General features: G+C 41.6%; 1 protein-coding gene and 1 long non-coding RNA gene across 6 annotated transcripts in view; one reads left to right on the top strand and one right to left on the bottom strand.

The window, feature by feature from the left end:
* Positions 1-21584, top strand: part of LOC147105737 (tyrosine-protein phosphatase non-receptor type 12-like) — a 144693-nt gene that overhangs the window by 83716 nt on the left and 39393 nt on the right. For all 5 annotated transcript variants that reach the window (XR_015081570.1, XR_015081569.1, XM_086010412.1 and 2 more), the window contains exons 8-12: positions 4109-4251; positions 7493-7559; positions 9762-9839; positions 12146-12235; positions 15259-15344. Coding sequence is in view for 3 of the 5 variants with exons in the window: in XM_086010412.1 (XP_085866538.1) it covers positions 4109-4251; positions 7493-7559; positions 9762-9839; positions 12146-12235; positions 15259-15344 (464 nt within the window). In the remaining 2 variants the exon portion in view is untranslated. The remainder of the gene's footprint in view (positions 1-4108; positions 4252-7492; positions 7560-9761; positions 9840-12145; positions 12236-15258; positions 15345-21584) is intronic.
* Positions 4-20281, bottom strand: LOC147105738 (uncharacterized). Its single transcript, XR_015081571.1, has 2 exons — positions 19951-20281; positions 4-4415 (listed from the first exon to the last, which is right to left on the bottom strand). It is a non-coding gene; the product is annotated as an uncharacterized LOC147105738 (long non-coding RNA).

The following is a 21584-nucleotide window of genomic DNA, read 5'->3' as shown; positions in this document are numbered from 1 at the left end:
TGGAGGATTGAAGTAGCATTTTACTGTAAACCACATGACAATTTAGTTCAAAAAATGTTGTTGCATAGTTTGGCACATTTCTTGAATTTATAATTATAATCCACATTCCACTTACTTTGGTGATTTTTGTGCTCCAGATGAAGAATGTTGGTACTAGAGACTGGAATAGTATTGCAAATTTACAGACCAGATAGAATAAAGATGTTTCTGCTTGACTTTCTAGTGCTTCTTATAATCAGTCAGTGAAGGAACCATTCTGCACCAGTTATATCCACCAACGATCCGTCCAGCCAGTTTGAGCGAGATTGCCAATTTATGTTGCATTATGGGCAGTTTTATGCTTTCTTCTCTTCTTAGGCAGTCCCTCGGAACCGAGGATGACTTGCTTCCACATTAAAAATGAGTTTGCAGGTGACTGATTAGTCCAATGCGGGACCTACAGTCTTTGTTACAGGTGGGGCACACGGTGGTTGAAGGGGTGGGTGGGTGGGGTGTTTGGGTTGACGTGTGCTCCTTGCGCTGCCTGTGCTTGGCTTCCGCTTGTTCCCGGCGAAGAGACTCTAGGTGTTTGGCGCCTTCCCGGATGCTTCCCCTCCACTTTGTGCGGTCTTGGGCCAGGGATTCCCAGGTGTCGGTGGGGATGTTACACTTTTTCAAGGAGGCTTTGAGGGTGTCCTTGAAGCGTTTCCTCTGCCCACCTAGGGCTCTCTTGCCGTGCCGGAGCTCCAAGTAGAGCGCTTGTTTTGGGAGTCTCGTATCGGGCATGCGGACAATGTGACCCGTCCATCGGAGCTGATTGAGCGTGGTCAGAGCTTCGATGCTGGTGATGTTGGCCTGAGCAAGAACACTGACGGTGTGCCTATCCTGCCAATGGATTAGCAGGATCTTGCAGAGGCAGCGTTGGTGGTACCTCTCCAGTGCTTTGAGGTGCCTGCTGTACATGGTCCATGTCTCTGAGGCATACAGCAGGGCAGGTATCACTGCTGCCCTGTAGACCATGAGCTTAGTGCCGGGTTTGAGGCCCTGGTCTTTAAACACTCTCTTCCTCAGGCGACTGAAGGCTGCACTGGCACACTGAAGGCGGTGTTGGACTTCGTCGTCGACGTCTGCCCTTGTTGACAGTAGGCTCCCGAGGTATGGAAAGTGGTCCACGTTGTCCAAGGCCTTGTCGTGGATTTTGATAATCGGGGGGGGGCAGCACTGTGTGGCGGGGGCAGGTTGGTAGAGGACTTTGTCTTACGGATGTTTAGTGTAAGGCCCATGCTCTCGTATGCTTTGGTGAAGGTGTTTACGATGGTTTGGAGTTCGACCGCTGAGTGAGCGCAGACGCAAGCATCGTCTGCATACTGTAATTCGACGACAGAGGATGGGACGACCTTGGATCTGGACTGGAGGCGACGGAGGTTGAACAGTTTCCCGTTTGTTCTGTAAATTAGCTCCACTCCAGTGGGCAGCTTACTGAGGGTGAGATGGAGCATTGCAGCAAGGAAGATTGAGAAGAGTGTTGGTGCGATGACACAGCCTTGCTTGACCCCGGTCCGTACGTGAATTGGGTCTGTGGTGGAACCGTTGGTCAGGATCACGGCTTGCATGTCGTCGTGAAGCAGGCGGAGGATAGTGACAAACTTTTGAGGGCAGCCGAATTTGAGGAGGACACTCCATAATCCCTCCCGGTTGACAGTGTCGAAGGCCTTTGTGAGATCAAAGAAGGCCATGTACAGTGGTTGGTGCTGTTCCCTGCATTTCTCTTGTAATTGACGCGCGGTGAAGATCATGTCCATTGTGCCCTTAGTGGGTGGAATCCGCATTGCGACTCTGGGAGGAGCTCTTCGGCCACTGGGAGAAGGCGATTGAGGAGGATTCTTGCGATGACTTTCCCTGTGGCAGATAGCAGGGAAACTCCTCTAATTACCGCAATCGGACTTGTCACCTTTCTTGAAGATGGTTATAATTACGGCGTCTCTGAGATCCCCTGGCATGCTCTCCTCCTTCCAGATAAGAGAAATGAGTTCATGAATTCGCGCCAGTAGTGCTTCTCCGCCATGCTTTAGTGCCTCAGTGGGGATTCCATCTGCTCCTGAGGCCTTGTTGTTCTTCAGCTGTCGGATGGCCTTTTCAACCTCATGCCGGGCTGGGGTTGTGCTGAGATGGTGGCGGGTAGCATGCTGTGGGATGGAGTTGAGGACACTCGTGTCGAAGACAGAGTCGTGGTTAAGGAGACCTTCGAAGTGCTCCTTCCAGCGGGCACTGACTGCATCCCTGTCCTTGATGAGTACCTCTCCGTTCTTGGCCCGCAGTGGGGAAGGGCCTTGGGTGCTTGGACTGTAGATGGTCTTGACTGCGCTAAAGAATCCACGCACGTCGTGGTTGTCGGCTAGCTGCTGGATCTCCTGTGCTTTCTCCACCCACCATCTGTTCTTTAGGTCACGAGTTTTTTGTTGGACCTCGGCTTTCAGGCTTCTGTAGAGCTGCTTTCTTGCTCTCGAGTTCTGTTGCTGTTTCCAGATCAGAAATGCCTTGCGCTTGCGGCTTATTAGCTCCTGGATCTCCTGGTCATTCTCGTCGAACCAGTCTTGGTGTTTCCTGGTTGAGTGACCGAGCGTGTCTCCACGTGCTGATTATGGAGGCCTTGAGTGCAGACCAGACGCTGTGGGCACTCTGTCTCTGCATCACTGGGAGTCGACAGGTTGTGAAGCACAGGCTGAATAGGGCTTTCTCAGCGGGGTCTTTGAGTGCTCCAGCGTTAATTTTCCTGCGGCATTGTTTCTGTTGCCGCCGCTGTTTTGGGGCTACATTGATGGAGAAGACAGAGCGGATTAGGCGGTGGTCTGTCCAGCAGGCATCAGCTCCTGTCATGGCGCGGGTTATGCGGACATCCTTGCGGTCCCTCACTCGGACAATGACGTAGTCCAGCAGATGCCAGTGCTTGGAACGAGGGTGCTGCCATGAAGCCTTGTACTTGTCTCTCTGACGGAACAAGGTGTTGGTTATGACGAAGCCATGTTCTAAGTATTTCGACAGAAGGGTACCGTTGGAGTTGGCTTTCCCTACCCCCTCTCTGCCGATCACACCTCTCCAGAGGTCTGTGTCCTTTCCAACTCTGGCGTTGAAGTCGCCAAGGAGGATTAGCTTGTCGCCTGTTTATTACAAGATGGCTCCTGTGCTGGCAGCTCCCTAGGGAGCTCCTTTGCCATCCAGGACAATCCATTGCCACCCTTTGCTCTCTTTTTCCCCCCCCCCTCCCCCCCAGGTCTCCTTTCTGCTGTTTTTTATGCTTTAGATCTGTGCTCACTGTGAAGACTTTCATCCAATATGTCTGGCTGCTTTTGAACCTAATTCCCAGAGATGAAAGCATAGTTTTAATTCACTGCATCACCCTTCCCACAACATTATTGTTCATTTATTTTAAATGCTTTAAGTCTACAAAAAGACTTTAGTAACCTTCCATCATCTATTTTAGTTGAATGATGGCTAAGCAAATAATATCACTGCATAAAAATATCCTTTCAGTATATTTTTGATGTGTGAAGTTTATCATCCACGCTCCTTGTTTTAATGTTTCCTCTATTTTCCATTTGTCTGTTCCTTGGTTCCTGCCTTTTTCCTTCATATAGCTATATTTAGATGGATCAATAGAAGATGGTAGTTTGATACTGATTGGTTTGACCCTGCTTTGCTCAGTTGCATTACCCTTTTATAATTGTTTGGCCCATATTTTGCTGCCAAAATAATGGGGAGTTTAATGGCACTCACCGATTATTAATGTGTAAATCGTCCAGCAACTTGTGTCGAGGAAGAGATACCCCCAAATTGTGAATCGCCACAAGTTGCTGGACAATTTGCGCCACTCTTGTTTTCCTCGTCAAAACGGCAGCTCACCTCGACCTCCCCATGAGATTCATGATGTACTGCTCCAGCAAAGTCTGAGCCTTTATCTTCAGTGCACAGGTTGTGAGCAGAACAATGTTAATTTAATAAAATGCAAAAATGTGAGATTGGTTGAAGTTTGTCTTTCACCGGTTAATCTTCAGTGCGTCAGTTGTAATAGTGACTTCGCTTTTGGTAAGTTGGAGAGAATTAAACATTTGTGTATCTCTTTCATGCATAGGAATCTCGTAGAATCTATCAGTTTCATTATGTAAACTGGCCTGATCATGATGTTCCATCTTCGTTTGATTCTATTTTGGATATGATCAGTTTGATGCGAGAATATCAAGAGCATGAGGATGTTCCCATTTGCATCCACTGCAGGTATGGAGGAAAATACTTCTGGGTTTTTTTCCCCATCAAATTGAACTGAGATAAAAAGGTTGAATGTGGCAATTTCTTTTTCACTAATTGTCATTGGAGCCAATTCTAATGTTTAAATGTGTGTCGGCAAATACCAGGTTATGGAGAAGTTGATGTTTGGTTATCTGTAAAAGACAATAAATAACAGTCATAAAATTCATGTGCTGGAAATATAAGTAGATAGAGCAGCACAGACTTGTGTTTGGTAATATTCATCTGCAATCTGTATATGGTTAAAGTTTAAATTACTTCGAGACCGCAGTGTGCAGCACTTTTTCGATGCTGTTATAATTGGCAAATTATTTTAACACTAGATTTTTGGCAAGTTTTCGTCAAGCTAGAATAGGTTTCTTGTTTGGCATTTTTTCAACAAAAAAAAGTGCCTCTGGAGATCTACAAATTCATTGGGTGGTTAATGGGAAAACTAAATACATACAAACAATTTTAATAGTGGTGATACCAAAACATTTTCTTAGAGTATGAAATGGGTCTACAAATGCAATTACATGCTGTATATGAACATTTTAAAGAAAATTAATTTAAAGAAATGATGTGGCACTGAAAACCTTTTCAGCTAAAAAGTGAACAGCTAGTTAGTTCTGAGACATGCAGACCAAAAGCTCCTAGCTTCACGTCCTGATGTGTGTCACTAACTAATGTTAATGGGGTTAACATTTGGATACTAAAATTGGCCTCTGCAATCTGCGCTTGGGAAGACAACAATCAGCCAGTGATTCATGCTGGACAGTGCATATGTGAGCATCAGAGGAAATTATGATCACCCTTTATTATGCTGCTGTCTATGATCAAATAGCTTGCTGACATTCACTATCTAGACTCCCACATGAAGAATGATCACTCCGGTGAGGTAGCTGTGGGTTACTGGTAATTATGAAATCATACCTCGGCAAGATTCAACACCTTCAGGAGAGATGGAGAAGAAATTGGGCGACAATATTTAAAAAAATGAACTAAGGTATTTTTGAAGATATATAACGTATACTTGTTGTGGTATCTGCTGCAACCAGTCAATTAGTGATGCCCACAAGAGGGAGTGGGAAATAAGGACGAACAATCGTTCCATAAGTTCTTGGGAGGATGGTGGGGCAGGGCCGGACTGGCCATATAGAAAATCGGTAAATTTTCCGAGTGCTCCCATGAATGATTCCATATTATGTATTATGGGCTCCCCCCATTTTTTGTGATCTGTATTGTACTTAAACATTGTTAATTGAACGCTAGAGGACCTCCTTGATGGGAACAAGCATGCTGTAGCAATTAAACTCCAGGAATTTCTTGGTTATGTTTGATTCAAGTGGGAAGGCATGCTTCCTTGTGTCACTATGAAGTTTAACAGGCGGCGCTCCATAAGTGTATTCATACAAGTACTCTGGAGCAGTGCCAATAGCCTGCTGCTTCAAGTGTAGATTTATTTTAAAATAGTAAGCTGATGCTATTGTCAACTCCTCAATCATTAAAATGTGCCTGGTACAGTGCTAGTTTGGTTTTAACTTGAAATGTTTATAATTGGTGCCTGTGTTTACAGACATGATGCCTTGTTTGGTGTCTTCACTGCATTGCTCTTGTTCACTTGTTTATTTTGATGTTGGGTCCCTGCTCAATAGCGTGGTTTGCGAATATCAAGTGAAGTTTCAAAGCAGGATAACTGCTGTAGTTCAAGAGTTCATTGCAGGATTCTCTTGTATGCTGAGATGTACAATTGGGAGTCAAGATGGGCAAAAAAGGTGTCTGTGCTTTTTGGTCAGTTCGTGATTTGAATGAGACATGCAGCTAAGGAGCAATAGGTCGATGGTAGTGCGTAAGCAGCTGTTGAAGGGAAGAAAAATTACTACTTTTGTTCACATTTTATTTCATGATAGCTAGCAAAGCTTATGAGTGACTAAGATTGCCAGTTGGTTAGAGAGTAAGATCATGAATTATGTAAATATCATAAGCCACTAATGGAGTTGATATAAACTAATCATAAGTAGATTCCAAACTGTTCTGTCGATGTTGCGGAGTGGGGGTAGGTAGGAAAACATTGGAAGAGCATGTTCTGGTCGATCGTGTCAAAGGCTGCAGAAGGGTTGAGGAGGGAAAACACACAGGCCTAGAAATTCAGTGGCCTGCGCCACCAGTTTGCGCCCAAAGAGGGCTTTTGCACCACTGTGCAAACCTACCGCGATATTTAGCGCTGCGCCACCACCGATGACGTCATCGGTGTGCGCAGCGCCCCGCTGGCCATATTTGGTTGCTGCCGCCTCCCCCGCGCCGGCCGCAAACAGCGACCGGTACACGGGGCCTACCTGTGCCGGTAGTGGGGCGAGTTAAGGTGGAGGTGCGGCTGGCCGCTTTTTCGGCGGCCGCCTGCCCGCACCTCCGTCCCCGGCCTCCTACACCCCCCCCCCGCGGCATTGCCGGCTGTTTCCAGAGAGCCCGGCACTTCTCCTTGGTGCCGGGCTCATTTGCCGGCACTCGCGAGCGGGGATTGCGCTGTTGCAGGCACCTCCCCCTTAAGAATGAGAGGAAGGCCTGCAGTACTGCAGGTTGCCGTGCCGCAGCGGGTGGCGCTGTGGCACTTTCCACGCCGATATTCAGTTTCAGCGCCCCAAGCGGGGCGCCGAAAACCTTGTTTAGCGGCCGGCTTCCACTTGGGGCGCTGAAACTGAATTTCCCACTGGCGCAAGTGGCTCCGCGCGCAGCGGTAATTCCGGCGCCCAGGCGAGCTGGGCGCCCCTAACTGAATTTTTAGGCCATAGATTCCAGTCACAGATAATGTTCTTTGTATGCCTTTCTTTTCCACACTAGCTGCTATTATGGCTTCTTTGAGGGAGATTGCTTTCTCATGCCAACTTATAGGATGTTTGTGGAGTGCATTTAGACCATCCAGAAACAGACTGTTCTAACTTGTATCATGTAGGCAGACAGACTTTTATGCCAGCAGTTTGCACTGGATCTGAACCTAGGATCAATGAGATGCTAGGCCTGTGAGCTTAACCTACTGTGCCACAAAATAAATATTAATTGTAAAGGCGCATTTTTTTTGCGAAGAAGTAAAACTGAAACTTCATTACATGAAGTTAAAGTGAGTTCCTGTTGTTTTGGTAATGGAGATGGTGCTGATGGTGATGGTCATGGTGACTGTGATTTGAGGAAGGCTAGTGAAATGACTCATTTCCTGAAATTCTATATTTTCCCACAGTGCTGGATGTGGAAGAACTGGAGCCATATGTGCAATTGATTATACCTGGAATTTACTAAAAGCTGGGGTGAGTCATCTATTGCTCCAACTTTTTTTTCCTGAAAGAAAAACCTGCATAGTCTAAACATAGAATTGTGGAAACCAATGACTCTGCTAAGCAGGGAAATGGGCAATATTCGAGCTATGTTCGGATATGTTCAGTCCTTAAACCCAATTTACTGGTTAGTTGTGATTCAGTGTCTTCCGCAATATATTGATACACTTACTGACTAACCATTGCATCAAACACTTACCGATTTGATATTTGACTTAATATATTTTGTCTTTGTATCCAACAGCATTTAACTATTTTTGTCACTAATATTTAATAGCCAAATCTGCACGAATAAACTAAATGTGTAAATTACTGCATTATGTTTATATCAACAGTTTTAAAAAGAAGAAAAATTAGGATGGTTTGAGTTTTCTATGGATGATCTATATCAACAGAGGTTAATGTCCTCAGTTGGGACAAAAAATAACTGTTTGAGGGAGCTGCTAAGTTGGATAAGTAGAGGCGTATTTTATGAGAAGTTACATTCCTTCAGTAATAATAGATGAAACCAACTGCAGGGAGGTAAATAAATTTGCTGAAGCATTTAAAAAAAAAAAAAGTGACCAAATTCCTGATCCAGCTGTAAATATATAGGGATATGTGTTTATCCTCAGAAAAAGACAAAACATGGTCGCAGCTGCCCTGAGAGAAGGCTTGGATGATGAGACAAGCTTCTATCTACTTTTCATATTAATTGTCAAGCTGAAAACTGGATTCATTAATTGATTATAGTTAATTGACTTGGCTTTTGTTTTGATAGTCTTGTAGACTCATTTATGATTTCTTGAAACATAATTTTGTGGGTTATGTTTGGTCTACGTTTGTTGGATGCTTTCCGTTTAAAGTAGTTAAAGGAGCTGCCTAGATGGAATAATACAAATTAAATCATAACTCTAAAGTTACATACTTTATACCATATTTACTTAAAATTGAAGATTTATTTTGTTAAAAAATAGTGCATTTAAACTGGCACTTTTAAATACAGGTTGCTGAACCAACATTGCTAGAGTGTGCATTAGGCTATGGGAAATTTGTCTCATCCACTGGTTGGATTTTGGATAAGAAAGCTGACACTAAAACATACTGTACAAGGATGACAGATGCATCTTCCAACATCATCTACCATTTAACAGTATTTAGCAAAAGACACTATTAAAGAATTGGATAGCTGCTATATAGGCGCTATATAAATACAAGTCTTTTTTGAGATGAAGTAACTGTTCGAATTGTCTTTTTAAAGGGATACATATTGGATTACCAAATTTTTAAAGTAACAATTTTCTAATTTCTGGAGAGGAAATTATATATAAATACTTGGATATGGCCACATATCCACTCCTTCACCAAAACCGCTTACTTCCACCTCCGTAGCATCGGCCTTCTCCACCCCTGCTTCAGCTCATCTGCTGCTGAAACCCTCCTCCATGCCTTTGTTGCCTCTAGACTTGACTATTTCAGTGCCCTCATGGCTGGCCTCCTATTTTCCACCCTCCATAAACTTGAGCTCATCCAAAACTCTGCTGCCTGTGTCCGAACTCACATTAAGTCATGTTCACCCATCACCCCTATGTTCGCTGACCTACATTAGCTTCTGGTCCGGCAATACTTCGTTTTTATTTATTTTATTTTTTTCCCCCATGCTTGTTTACAAATCCCTCCATGGCCTCTCCTCTCCCCATCTCTGTAACCTTCTCCAGCCCTACAACTTTCCAAGATCTACGCTCCTCCAATTCTGCCCTTTTGCGCATCCCCAGTTTTTAATCGCTCCATCATTGGCGGCTGTGCCTTCAGCTGACTAGGCCCTAAGCTCTGGCATTCACTCCCTAAACCTCTCCCCCTTTTTTAAGATGCTCCTTAAAATTGCCTCTTTGACCAAGTTTTTTGGTCCTGTCCTAATATCTCCTTATGTGGCTTGGTGTCAAATTTTGTTTGATTTATGCTCCTGTAAAGTGCCTTGGGATGTTTGATACGTTAAACGTGCTATAGAAATGCAAGTTGTTGTTGTTAAAGTGCAATATTGAGAGTTCACATTTTCTTGATCCTTTCCATATCCTTATTGCATCAACTATCTGTCCAAAATGAGGCCTCGCATGTGAAATTCGGACAATTGATTTTAATTCAAGTTTGTGGATTACAATTCTCATTTGGCCAAAATGCATTTTCTTTTTCTTCTAGAAAATTCCTGAAGAATTCAGTGTGTTTAATTTGATACAAGAAATGAGAACACAAAGGCATTCTGCAGTCCAAACAAAGGTATGTCTACATGTGGTGATTATTTTTATTATTTTTCCCTTATGCCTCTGAAGCACCTTGGAATATTTTTCTGCATTAAAGATGCTTGGTAAATGCAAATTGTTCAATGAATGTCATTGAAAGTATGAGCTTTCCTTAGTGCCAAATTCTCTGAACAATTTCATTATTGTAATTGAGTAAGTTATCAATTGCCTGAATCTCCCAAAATCTTGCTTGGCATGAGACAGCTTGACCATTTACATTATAACAGTAAATAGAAAGCTCCACTATAATAATTTTTAATAAATATAGTAACCGATTGTGAGACATTTGTGTAAATAAACATGAAAGTGCTTAAACAACAGAAAATGTTGAACTGTTTGAGCAATCAGATCTTTGTCCAGTGGTACATCTTTTCATGGATAGGAATAGAATTTATTTTGCTTTTACATAATTGCACAACTTTACTTCCCCTTTAAAATAAAAAGTAGTTGAAAATGAAACTCTGAATGTCTAAGACATTCTCGCATTTGTAATTTGGACCATTTGTCCTTTATGGAGACCCTAAAATGTAGAAACCTGCTTTTGGAATTTCTAGTAGCTAGCAGACTTCTACTGATTTGAATGAAAGTGAATACCCTCTTTTTAAAAAGAAAGACCTGCATTTATATAGCGCCTTTCACGACCACCAGACGTCCCAAAGCGCTTTACAGCCAGTGAAGTACTTTAAGTGTAGTCACTGTTGCAATGTAGGTAAACTGTAGATAAACTGTTGAATTCAGCAAATGTGGAAAGACCCTTCATTATGGAGAAGTAGCCTGAGTATGGTGCTTATTCGTAGCAGAGGAAAATTAAATGTGGCAGTTTCTGCATTCAGGGAAAGGAGATGCTTGTATCTGGAGGATACTACACCATGGCTCAGTCGCCTCCTGAGGGTTCATGTCCCACTCCAGAGACTTGAACACAAAGTCTTGACTGACACTCTAGTGCAGTGCCAAGGGAGTTCTGCACTGTCGGAGGTGGTGTCTTTTGAATGAAGCCCCGTCTGCCCCCACAGGTGGGCAAAAAGATCACACGACACTATTTTGAAGAAGAGCAAGAAGCGTTTTCTTCCTTATGTCCTGGCCAAGAATTATCCCTCAACCAACATCACAAACAGATGATTTTGTCATTGCTGTTTGTGGGACCATGTGTGCAAATTGGCTGCCCTGTTTCCTATATTACAACAGTAACTGCACTGCAAAAGCACCTCATTGGTTGTAAAGTGCTTTGGGACATCCTGAGGTTAAAAAAAAAACTTGCATTTATACAGCACCTTTCATGACCACCGGACACCCCAAAGCGCTTTACAGCCAATGAAGTACTTTTTGAAGTGTAGTCACTGTTGTAATGTAGTCACTGAGGTCATGAAAGGTGCTATATAAATGCAAGTCTGCCTTTCATTCTTTCTATTTGACTATGTATTTCTGACGATGCAGATTAGACTAGATTTTAGCAAAGAATGTTTTTGTAAGTTTAATCCTATGACTCAACTTTTTTAAAATCATCTCTCTCGTTTTCTGGTAATGTTTAAGTCTGATAGCTATGTACATAGAAGATAAGAGCAGGAGTAGGCCATTCGGCCCCTCGAGCCTATTCCGCCATTTAATGAGATCATGGCTGATCATCCAAATTCAGTACCCTGTCCCTGCTTTTTCCCCATATCCCTTGATCCCTTTAGCCTTAAGAAATATATCTAACTCCTTCTTGAATATATTTAATAAGTTGGCCTCAACTGCCTTCTGTGGTAGAGAATTCCACAGGTTCACCACTCTCTGGGTGAAGAAATTCCTCCTCATCTCGGTCCTAAATGGCTTACCCCTTATCCTTTAGACTGTGACCCCTGGTTCTGGACTCCCCCTGCCATCGGGAACATCCTTCCTGCACCTAGTCTGTCTAGTCCTGTTAGAATTTTATAAGTTTCAATGAGATCCCCTCTCATTCTTCTAAACGCTAGCGAATAAAAGCCTAATCGACCCAATCTCTCTTCATACGTCATTCCTGCCATCCCTGGTATCAGTCTGGTGAATCTGCAAACCAGATCATTTGCAAACCTATTTTAAAAACAGATTATAAATCTCAAAGATAATCAGTTTTAAGGCTATAGAATGGAAAAGAATATTGTACAATATTTTAAAATGGTAAACTAAGTATTCTTGAGCTTTATTGAAATAGTTATGGTTGAAATCTGAATTGGCTGCAGTGGTCAAAAACATTCTGCTACCTCTAATTTTTATGGCAATTTTTAAAATGCAATATCAAGCCATGTCTCTCTCTGCTTTTTTCAGGAGCAATATGAGCTTGTTCACCGTGCAATAGCTCAGCTATTTGAAAAGGAACTACACAGGAGTAAGTGCACTGAGAGTCTTTCTGACACAGTAAGTAATAGTTTTTAGATATGTCACTTGATGGAAAATCACTGCGATATACATTTCATTTTCATTCCTTGCAGTATGTGATATGTCTCAATTATTTTGGTGTGGGTGTGGAAATCAGTCACAGTTAACTGGTTTAGTACTGTGAAGATTGTTAATGTTAGCTTATTTTTTTTATGAAGTTGCTTAACTTTTATGGCAGTAACTTGTGAATAGCAGAGGCTAATGTTAATTATTGCACCAGTTGTAATAGTTCCAAAAAAATTAAGGTTTTGCATTTTTTTTAAATGGCAAAATAAATAGATTCTGAAATTTAAAAAAAAAGTTAAGTTACATGCAGATGGCTGGCTGCTACTTTCCGGAAAGTCTGTTTCCTCTTGTTCAGTGAAATGTGGTCACTTACAGTACCTGTGACTTTGACATAATGCTCTTTTTTTTAAAGTAAAGAACTGCGTGTAATCGAACATCTGGGAAAAGTAATGCAGTGGCAGGAAATTCGGCCCTTTTTAATAACACTCAGCAGATGCTTTTCCTGTGTTCCTTTTTTAGAAGCAGATTATTTCACCAAATTAGCAAGAGTCCCATTTTTGTAACAATTTTACAGTTGCCTGCTGCTGGCTTATTTACAGTGCTGTTATTCTATCACTTCCACATCAATGCAAAGTAGTTCAGACGCACCTCAACAAGAATGTGATAATGCAGCTCGAGAGACTCGCAAGTAGGTAGTCTCCTCGGCTTATGCTGTGCACTGGGTGCATTGTAACTCCAATCCAGTGCACAATCATATTTCAAAATCCCCATGTGCTCATTGAATCATAGAATGATACAGCACAGAAGGAGGCCATTCGGCCCATTATGCTTTTGTCAGCTCTGTGGAAGAGCTGTCCAATTAGTCCCACTCTCCTCCTTTCCCATAGCCCTGCAAATGTTTCTTTTGAAGTATATATCCAGTTCCCTTTGAAAGTCATGATTGAATGTGCATCCACCAACCACTCTGTAGATTGGATCACATTATAAACATACTTTTAAATTATTTTATTACTGGGCGAGCCCACATGCCCTCCTGCACTCAGTATTAGAAATTAACTGGAGAGTGAAGATCTGTTCCTCTTGAACAGAGTGTGCTGCAGCCAGAAGTGTAGCTCGGGTTTGCTGGTTACACACTACACTCTGCAGATATGAGACCAGTGTCGATAGTTATACATTGCACTTTCCCCAGCCCACTTTACATAAGTGAAGTGGGCTGGGGGGTGGGGAAAGAGTTCAGCATGTTGTAATTAGCAGAATTATTTAATTTTCTAAGTGATCCCAATAGCAATATTTTAATGTACAGAATATTTTCATTGCAGCATAAGTTGATGCAAGAAATTATTTTGTACAGTTTGATCTTGGGCACAGAACTATGTCTTTAATCATTCACAGCATTTTAACCTTTAAATGTATAACATTTGTGTATTTTCAATCTGTCTCTAAGTACCCATGCAGCTAAATTATAGATTGCACAAGTTACTCAGTTTATGTTTATATAGTTGAGATTTTGAAGTTTTGTTGTGAAAAAGCATTTCTTTTAAAGTGCAAAGGATAAATATTTTTTATTTTGTTAAATTTTTGTTTGTAACTTGTTTCCAGGGTAAGTTCTGATTACATAATTGTGGGAAGTGTTATGGGAGGAGTTGCTGAGCCCAACCATGTGAGGAAACTGAATTAATAGCAGTGATGGTCATTAATCCAGGATGCCTTGTTAATCTTTAACACTTTAATTGTAAATTCGCATCCTTGCCCATTCGGCTTCACCCATCTAGTTTCCATAATTTAATTGCCATTCACTGTTGAAAGGAATCAACCCTTTGCCTGGAATTTTTAAAAGCTCCCCGATCAAACACTTTTAAATTGATGAAAAAGCAAGGGCAGTGTAGTGTAGCAGCTACAACTTGGAGCCTGGATTTTTATTGATATACACACCATTTCCTGTATCTAGTTCTTGGCACCCATTTGGGTTTTCTTTTATCTTTTACATGTTGCGAACTATTTCCAAAGTTCTTGATTTAACAGGTAACAGACATGAATTATTTTGGAGAGACCAGTCAAGCTATTTGTCAACAAGTACCATATATATTCACACACAAAGCAACCAATATAAAAGACAGTCCATCTTTCTAGCTGGATTGATAATTCTTTTGGAGATTTTAGTGACAGTAGTAGCTGAGATTCAAGTTTCCCTTGGTCTGGGAGCAGCCCCTTTAGCCATCCTGCTTCTCTTACCTTGGAAAATTTGATTTAATGCTCTACAAGAGTGGGAGATTAAGACTTCAGAGTTGGATAAATATATTTACAGATGGGTGAGTACTTTGTACAGAGAGTACGCCATCTCCCCTCCCCCTTACCCCGAGTGCCGCCTTCCTTATTTTCATTTACCTTTGCTTTAAAATAAAAGGAAATCTGTAAGAAAGAAGATTTGAATTATTTATTGTTGTGCCTTTTTTATCTAGCTGTGCTGTGCCTGGGACTTGCTCCCTGTTCTGGGCTTTACTGGGCTCAGGTTGACTACTGTCCAACTACCCCTTCAATTCCAGACTCTGTTCTGCTAATGCAGTGTTTGTATTCAGCCTCATTAGAATATGAAAATACAGGAAACTTTCGTTTATCCGAAGGTTAAATGTCCGGAAAGCTCTCACCGGCAAAATTCAGGAGTCGGTTCAGAAGTTTTTTTTCTTTTTGTTGCTTTTTTTCTCCAGTCAGGCTCTGCAAGGTCTAGCTGAAGCTGTTGCTTAACTACAGAGACGCTTGCAAGCTACGGCCGACTGTTTTGAAGCTGTTGCTAAGCAACAGGGTTTGTTGCTAGATATGGAGCTCAGAAGCTGCGTATGTTTTAACATTTGCGCTGGTTTGTCCGGCAGTTTTGATGGGACGGCAACAGCTCAGTCCCGTCAGTGCTGGATACCAGAAAGTTTCCTGTATTGAATATTGGTACATGAAGAGTTGCCTTTTATGATCGTTACTTAAACTGCTTTTGTCTCTTACAACAGGATGATATTAGTTCTGAAAATACAACCATTTCCTCTATTCCCGACAAATCTGATTCACCACCACCAAAGCCACCACGAGTACGAAGGTAACTTATTTTCGATTTTATGTATTAGGTGACATAACTGTTGAGTCAAATGCAACTTTAACGCTGGTGATTGAGACAGCTAAAGACCTGAAGAAATTGTACTGGGGTACCAGTAAATAAGTTGCAGAATTCCTATAGTTTAGGCACATGTGATAATGGTACACTTATGCCACTTCATTTGGGCCTGAGCTTTAGCAGATGGAGTGACATTCTCGGAAGTCGGAGATGTGCTGTATGGAGCTTTGCTAATATAAAGTGTGGACCTTTTGAATTGAAACAAAATGGTGCAGGTGCAGTGTCAGTGTTCCATTCTGCCATAAATGTGGAGTTCTGACTTGAGCACTTGCAACTCTGATGCTGCATGTAGTTTTGATTTAGAAAACAATTGACAAGTAGCACTTAATTAGTGCTTTTAATGTAATAACATCCCAAAGTGCTTAACAGCGATGAAAATAAGTGGAACTGAGAAGTGGGGAGCGGGGAATTGGATTGGTGACCTAAAGGCAATATTGAGGTAAATTTGAGGACTGGGAGAGGTACAAGGTGGAGAGGTTCAAGAGTGTCCTGGAGTGCAGGGCTAAAAGCTGCAGGCCTTGTAGCTGAAATTGTGTACGGTGGTGGTAGAAAAGTGGCCAGAGACACAAAATCAGAGGGCATGACCATGAAAATAAGACTAACCATGGTTGCGGAGGTGGAAAGGAGCAAGGCCACGGAGAATTTGTAGAACAAGACAAGGATTTTAAAATAGATGCCGAGATTTGTGAAGTTTGGAAAAGGTGAATGGGATTTAGTGTGGGATAGGATGCGAGTGGCAGAGTTGCAATTCATGAAGGGCAGAACTTGGGAAGCTGGCAAGAAGAGCATTGGATTAATCAAACCTCGAGCTGGTGGAGGAATGGATCGACATGTCAGTGGCATTTGGGATGAGGTTGGGGTAGAGGTGGCAACAGATAGATTTGGTGGTGGCAAGGATGTAGGGTCTGAACCTCTGCTCAGAGTTGAGCAGGACACCAAGGTTCCTCACCATCAAGGTCACATTGAGGGAGCTTCCAGAGAGAGGGAAGGATTTGGTACTATGGTTCAGAGGTTCGGGTGGGAGCTGAGCAGAATGGAGTCCGTCTTGCTGATGTTGAGCTGAAAGAAATTCTTGCCTATCCAGCTGTTGATATCAGCTGAAAGATATAGCATGTAGATAAGGACAAGGGGTTAAAGATCGTGTTTTGAGCCACACTTGACGTAACCATGCAGAAACAGGGTGACAATACATTGAGATTTTGACTCCATGTTTTTGACTGTTTTGTGATCCACGGGGATCTCAAACTAGACTCCAGCTTTTATGATCACAGGAAAGAACCTCGAGTAGAACCACGAAGCCACTGGAAGTCATCGTTCCAATACCTAGTTTTCAAAGCTGTAAATAAAACGGTAGGAAATATATTGCAGTAAGAGGAACTAGACAGTGCAAAATTGAAATACAAATAGCAAGTGCTGGAAATACTCAGCAGGTACAAAATTGCCCTGCTTTCCATACATTGGAGAAGGCCACTAATATGATGTTCCTGTGGTGTTTGCGTATGCATAATTATATTTACCAATAGTTATTAACTGAAATATGTAACACTGGATTTACTTACCTTATGATCTGAAGGAATATGCCAAGGAAAGGTTTCAAATCAATTTGATTTTTTAAAACATTTTTTTGTGAAAAACACACATGGTTTGTAAGCTAACAACACCCATGCAATTAATTTAAAAATATGTTTAAAGATTACATTATTGAGGGGTAATACAGTTCTTCACAATTCTGTTAATGGTCAAATAGTCAATATATTGAGGTAAAATGGGGCACTGCCTTAGTGGGAAGAGTGGGGACATGGTATTAGAACATTCCTGCGTCGGATTTAATGACTGTTCTGAAAACACAATGAGCAAATGACCGTGATGAAATAGAACAGGATGCAGGAAACGAGCCATAATTAACATCGAACCAGTGAAAGCTTAAATTTTAACTGCACCAGTACAGTCTTGTGAAATCTGTTGTCTAGAGTCTTCCTTTCACAGTTTAAAATTGCTTGCTCTTTAATTCTTACAAATTAAATAACTTATGGAGGAGAATTCTTATCTCTCTTTGCTTAACAACTGTTACGCATCTTTTTAAAAAATCCAACATTCCATGATTTTGATTTATATATTAAAGTTCAGGTAGGGTTCCCTTCCAAGCATTGAATTTATACTGAATTGAATTCTTCTAAGAGCGAGTGCAAGAAAGAAAGTACAAACATTTGTTTATATAGCACCATATCATATCTTCAGTATATCTCAAAGGACTTCACAATCAATAAATTATGTTTGAGGTTATGTAACTGTTCAGTCAATAAACAGCTGATGACTATGTTCCAACCATCTGCTTTGGAGTACTGACTTCAATAGTGTTGATTTAGCCTCGCTATTAAAGGCATTTCATACCCTGAACTTTATTTTTAAAATTTCTCTCTTTTGACCTTTGCTGGGGTACATTCCCATGGTCTCCTTTTGGTACCTCACCAGCTTGCAGGCCATTCAAATCAGCAGATTATTCAAACAATTGGGAAAGAGAGAGGGGTAGATGATGAGAATCATAGATAAGCCTGATTATGATTCTGTCGTAACCTGATATCCATACATGAGCATTTTCTACCAGGGATCACTATCATGATCAGGGTACAACAACTGGCTAATTTCTATTTTAGCTTTTGCAATGGGTTCGGTATATACAGACTTGGAATGGCACATTCTGCTTGTACAACTTGACTCAGTTGCTAAAGACAACATGGCTATCAGGAGAGTTAAACCCTTCTTTGATTAAATTACTCTGTTGCGGTTGCAGGGAAGGGTGCAGTTCTTGCCTTTCTTTCCCCTATGCTCCCAAAAAACTCTCTTAGAACTTTCTCTACAATTTATTGACGTGGAGATAACTGTATTCCTGCTTCAGTCCAATCTAAACGGGGCATATTTTGTACAGTGTTGTATTTTGTTGATGTTGGAAGTCTCGTTATTCAGATGATTACTGTCATTTCATAGAAGTGAGGAGTGAACTACATTTGCCACAATACCATTCTGTATTCCTGCGCCAATTATATACGATGAACCCGTGCCTTATTTGAACGTAGCAAGTGAATCTCCGGCAATGGCTTCCCCATCCCTGCTCTGGCCTTCCCCGAAGCATATCAGAAAGAAGCTAGTCAAGATGCTGATTCTTTTTCCTCAGATGCTATATTAGTTGTTAATGGTCCAAGTGCACAGAACATTTTACACGAATCATTGCACAATTTATATATTAATGATCTAGACGAGGGAACTAGATGTAATATCTCCAAGTTTGCAGACAACACTAAGCTGGGTGGGTGTGTGTGCTGTGAGGAGGATGCAGAAAAACTCCAGTATGATTTGGACAGGTTGGGTGATTGGGCAGATGCAGTATAATGTGGATAAATGTGAGGTTATCCACTTTGGTGGCAAAAACAGGAAGACAGATTATTATCTGAACGGCAATAGATTGGGAAAAGGGGAAGTGCAACGAGACCTGGGTGTCCTTGTGCACCAGTCGCTGAAGGTAAGCATGCAGGTGCAGCAGGCGGTTAAGAAGGCAAATGGTATGTTGGCCTTCGTAGCAAGAGGATTCAAGTACAGGAACAAGGATGTCTTGCTGTAGTTGTACAGGGCCTTGGTGAGACCACATCTTGAGTATTGTGTACAGTTTTGGTCACCTTATCTGAGGAAAGATGTTCTTTCCATGGAGGGAGTGCAGCGAAGATTCACCAGACTGACACCTGGGATGGCAGGAATGACGTATGAAGAGAGATTGGGTCGATTAGGCTTATATTTACTAGAATTTAGAAGAATGAGAGGGGATCTCGTTGAAACTTATAAAATTCTAACAGGACTAGACAGACTAGATGCAGGAAGGATGTTCCCGATGGCGGGGGGAGTCCAGAACCAGGGGTCACAGTCTAAGGATAAGGGGTAAGCCATTTCGGACTGAGATGAGGAGGAATTTCTTCACCCAGAGAGTGGTGAACCTGTGGAATTCTCTACCACGGAAGGCAGTTGAGGCCAACTTATTAAATATATTCAAGAAGGAATTGGATATATTTCTTAAGGCTAAAGGGATATGGGGAGAAAGCAGGGACAGGGTACTGAATTTGGATGATCAGCCATGATCTCATTAAATGACAGAACAGGCTCGAGGGGCTGAATGGCCTACTCCTGCTCCTATCTTCTATGTTTCTATGTTTGTATATGTCATCTATTCAAGGCAAGTGTAGTTAGCTCTGGTCAGTGTCTCTGTGGTCTTCAACAGAACTTTTGTAGCTGGAGTCCATTAGGTGAGTAATCTCTTTAGACTGGCAAACTGGCTTCTCAAGAGGCAAGACAGCATCTGAGAGTCTGCGAAGTGTAAGTATTGGAAATTTGATATCCTAGTTAGAATCATAGAATGGTTACAGCACAGAAGGAGGCCTTTTGGCCCGTCATGCTCGTCCCAGCTCTCTGCAAGAGCACTTCAGCTAGTCTCAGTCCCCTGCCCTTTCCCTGTAGCCCTGCAATTTTTTTTCCTTCAAGTACTTACCAATTCCTTTTGAAAGCCACGATTGAATCTGCCTCCACCACCCTTTCATGCACTGCATTCCAGATCATAACCACTCGCTGTGTTTATAAAAAAAAAAAAAAAAAAAGTTATTCCTCCTGTCGCCTTTGGTTCTCCTGCCACTCCCCTTAAATCTGTGTTCTCTGGTTCTCGACCCTTCCGCCAATGGGAACAATTTCTCTCTATCTTCTCTAAATAGACCCCTCATGATTTTGAAAACCACTATCAAATCTCCTCTCAACCTTCTCTGCTGTAAGGAGAACAACCCCAGCTAGTTGGTTGTGATTTAAACTAAACCACAACAGTGGAGGCAAAGCACAAACTCCATAGGTATGATTGTCCATATAATTCCAAATACAATGATAACTGGTAATGAATAGTGTATTACTAAGCTACTGAGAAAAGTCTACTACCTATTACCTAAAAGATTATTTAAAGGAAGTCAACTGATTTTGTTTTTATGCTTCTCATTCATGAACTGATTAAATATCTATTTCTCTCTCCATCCTTTTATTCTTGCTTTCTATTAATATATTAATATTCCCTTTAATATGCTTGTTTATCTTTTAGTTTTGAAGAAGCGTTTTGCCAAAAATGTTAACCTGGTTTTTCTCTCTATAGATACTGACTGACTTCCTGTGTATTGCCAGCATTTTCTGGTTTTGTTTGAGCATTTGTGGTGTTTATTTGTATTGTTTGGTAATTCATTCTGCTACAAAAAATTCAAATGGTTGCTTAATGGAAACCCTATATATAAATTCGGACAATAAACTGCTGTATTATTTGCTCATGACCTGTTACCCCAGATGGCTTTGCACACTAGGTCATGCTTTGGATTATAGGAAGCGATAGTGCTTGCCTAAGGGAGTTGATTTGTGTGTAAGGCATGAGAAAAGCACCTGATAAGACCTCACAATGTAACATCTATATTTCTCATTTGTGACTTTGCAAGGTGATGATGCTTTAATTTCATAAGTGTCCAGATTCTGTTAGAAGATTGCATTTTTGAAGTGTTAAACTTGATGTTGATGTACCTATTTTTTAACTTGGCTAGTTTCCATTTCATTGCTACTTCCTTTAAAACAAAACATGATTCACACTTTTCTCTAGCCTTTTCCAGAGGGGGTGGAGATCGGCTGAACATTGTTAGTTGTTTTGCTTCCATAATGGGAAATATTTCCGATCTCTAGTCTTACTTGCTGCTCACTTTAACTTTGACTTTTTGTCCTGTTATTCTGTGCTTGGTCTCAAGTTAACTTATACCTGCATTATTCATGACATGGCATTTTAAAGACCTTGATCCTTTCTCCAGTGAAAACCAATTCATCTAATTCTTACCATCCCAAGTCTTGGATTCATCATCCATGTTGTTTTTCTCTGCGTCTCCATAACAAGCACTCACACACACCCTCAAATATAAACAAAGTTAACTAGTCTATGATTTCCAGATACATTTTTCATGCTTTTGAATACCCTGATAACATTTACTATACTGCAGTTCTCGGGTACAGCTTCATATCAGTGGAGTTGCTAGAAATATTAAGCAGAGCTTCACTTAACACTTTGGGATTGAAGGATTGTCCAGGTGTCTGATTGACATTTCTGGGTGATTTTCT

The sequence above is a fragment of the Somniosus microcephalus genome, chromosome 17, assembly GCF_052327205.1.
Source record: "Somniosus microcephalus isolate GS21.2 chromosome 17, FLI_Smic_1.0, whole genome shotgun sequence".
Taxonomy (NCBI): Eukaryota; Metazoa; Chordata; class Chondrichthyes; order Squaliformes; family Somniosidae; genus Somniosus; species Somniosus microcephalus.
The sequence above is the reverse complement of the archived record's forward strand: the minus strand, read 5'-3'. Positions and strand labels throughout refer to the sequence as shown.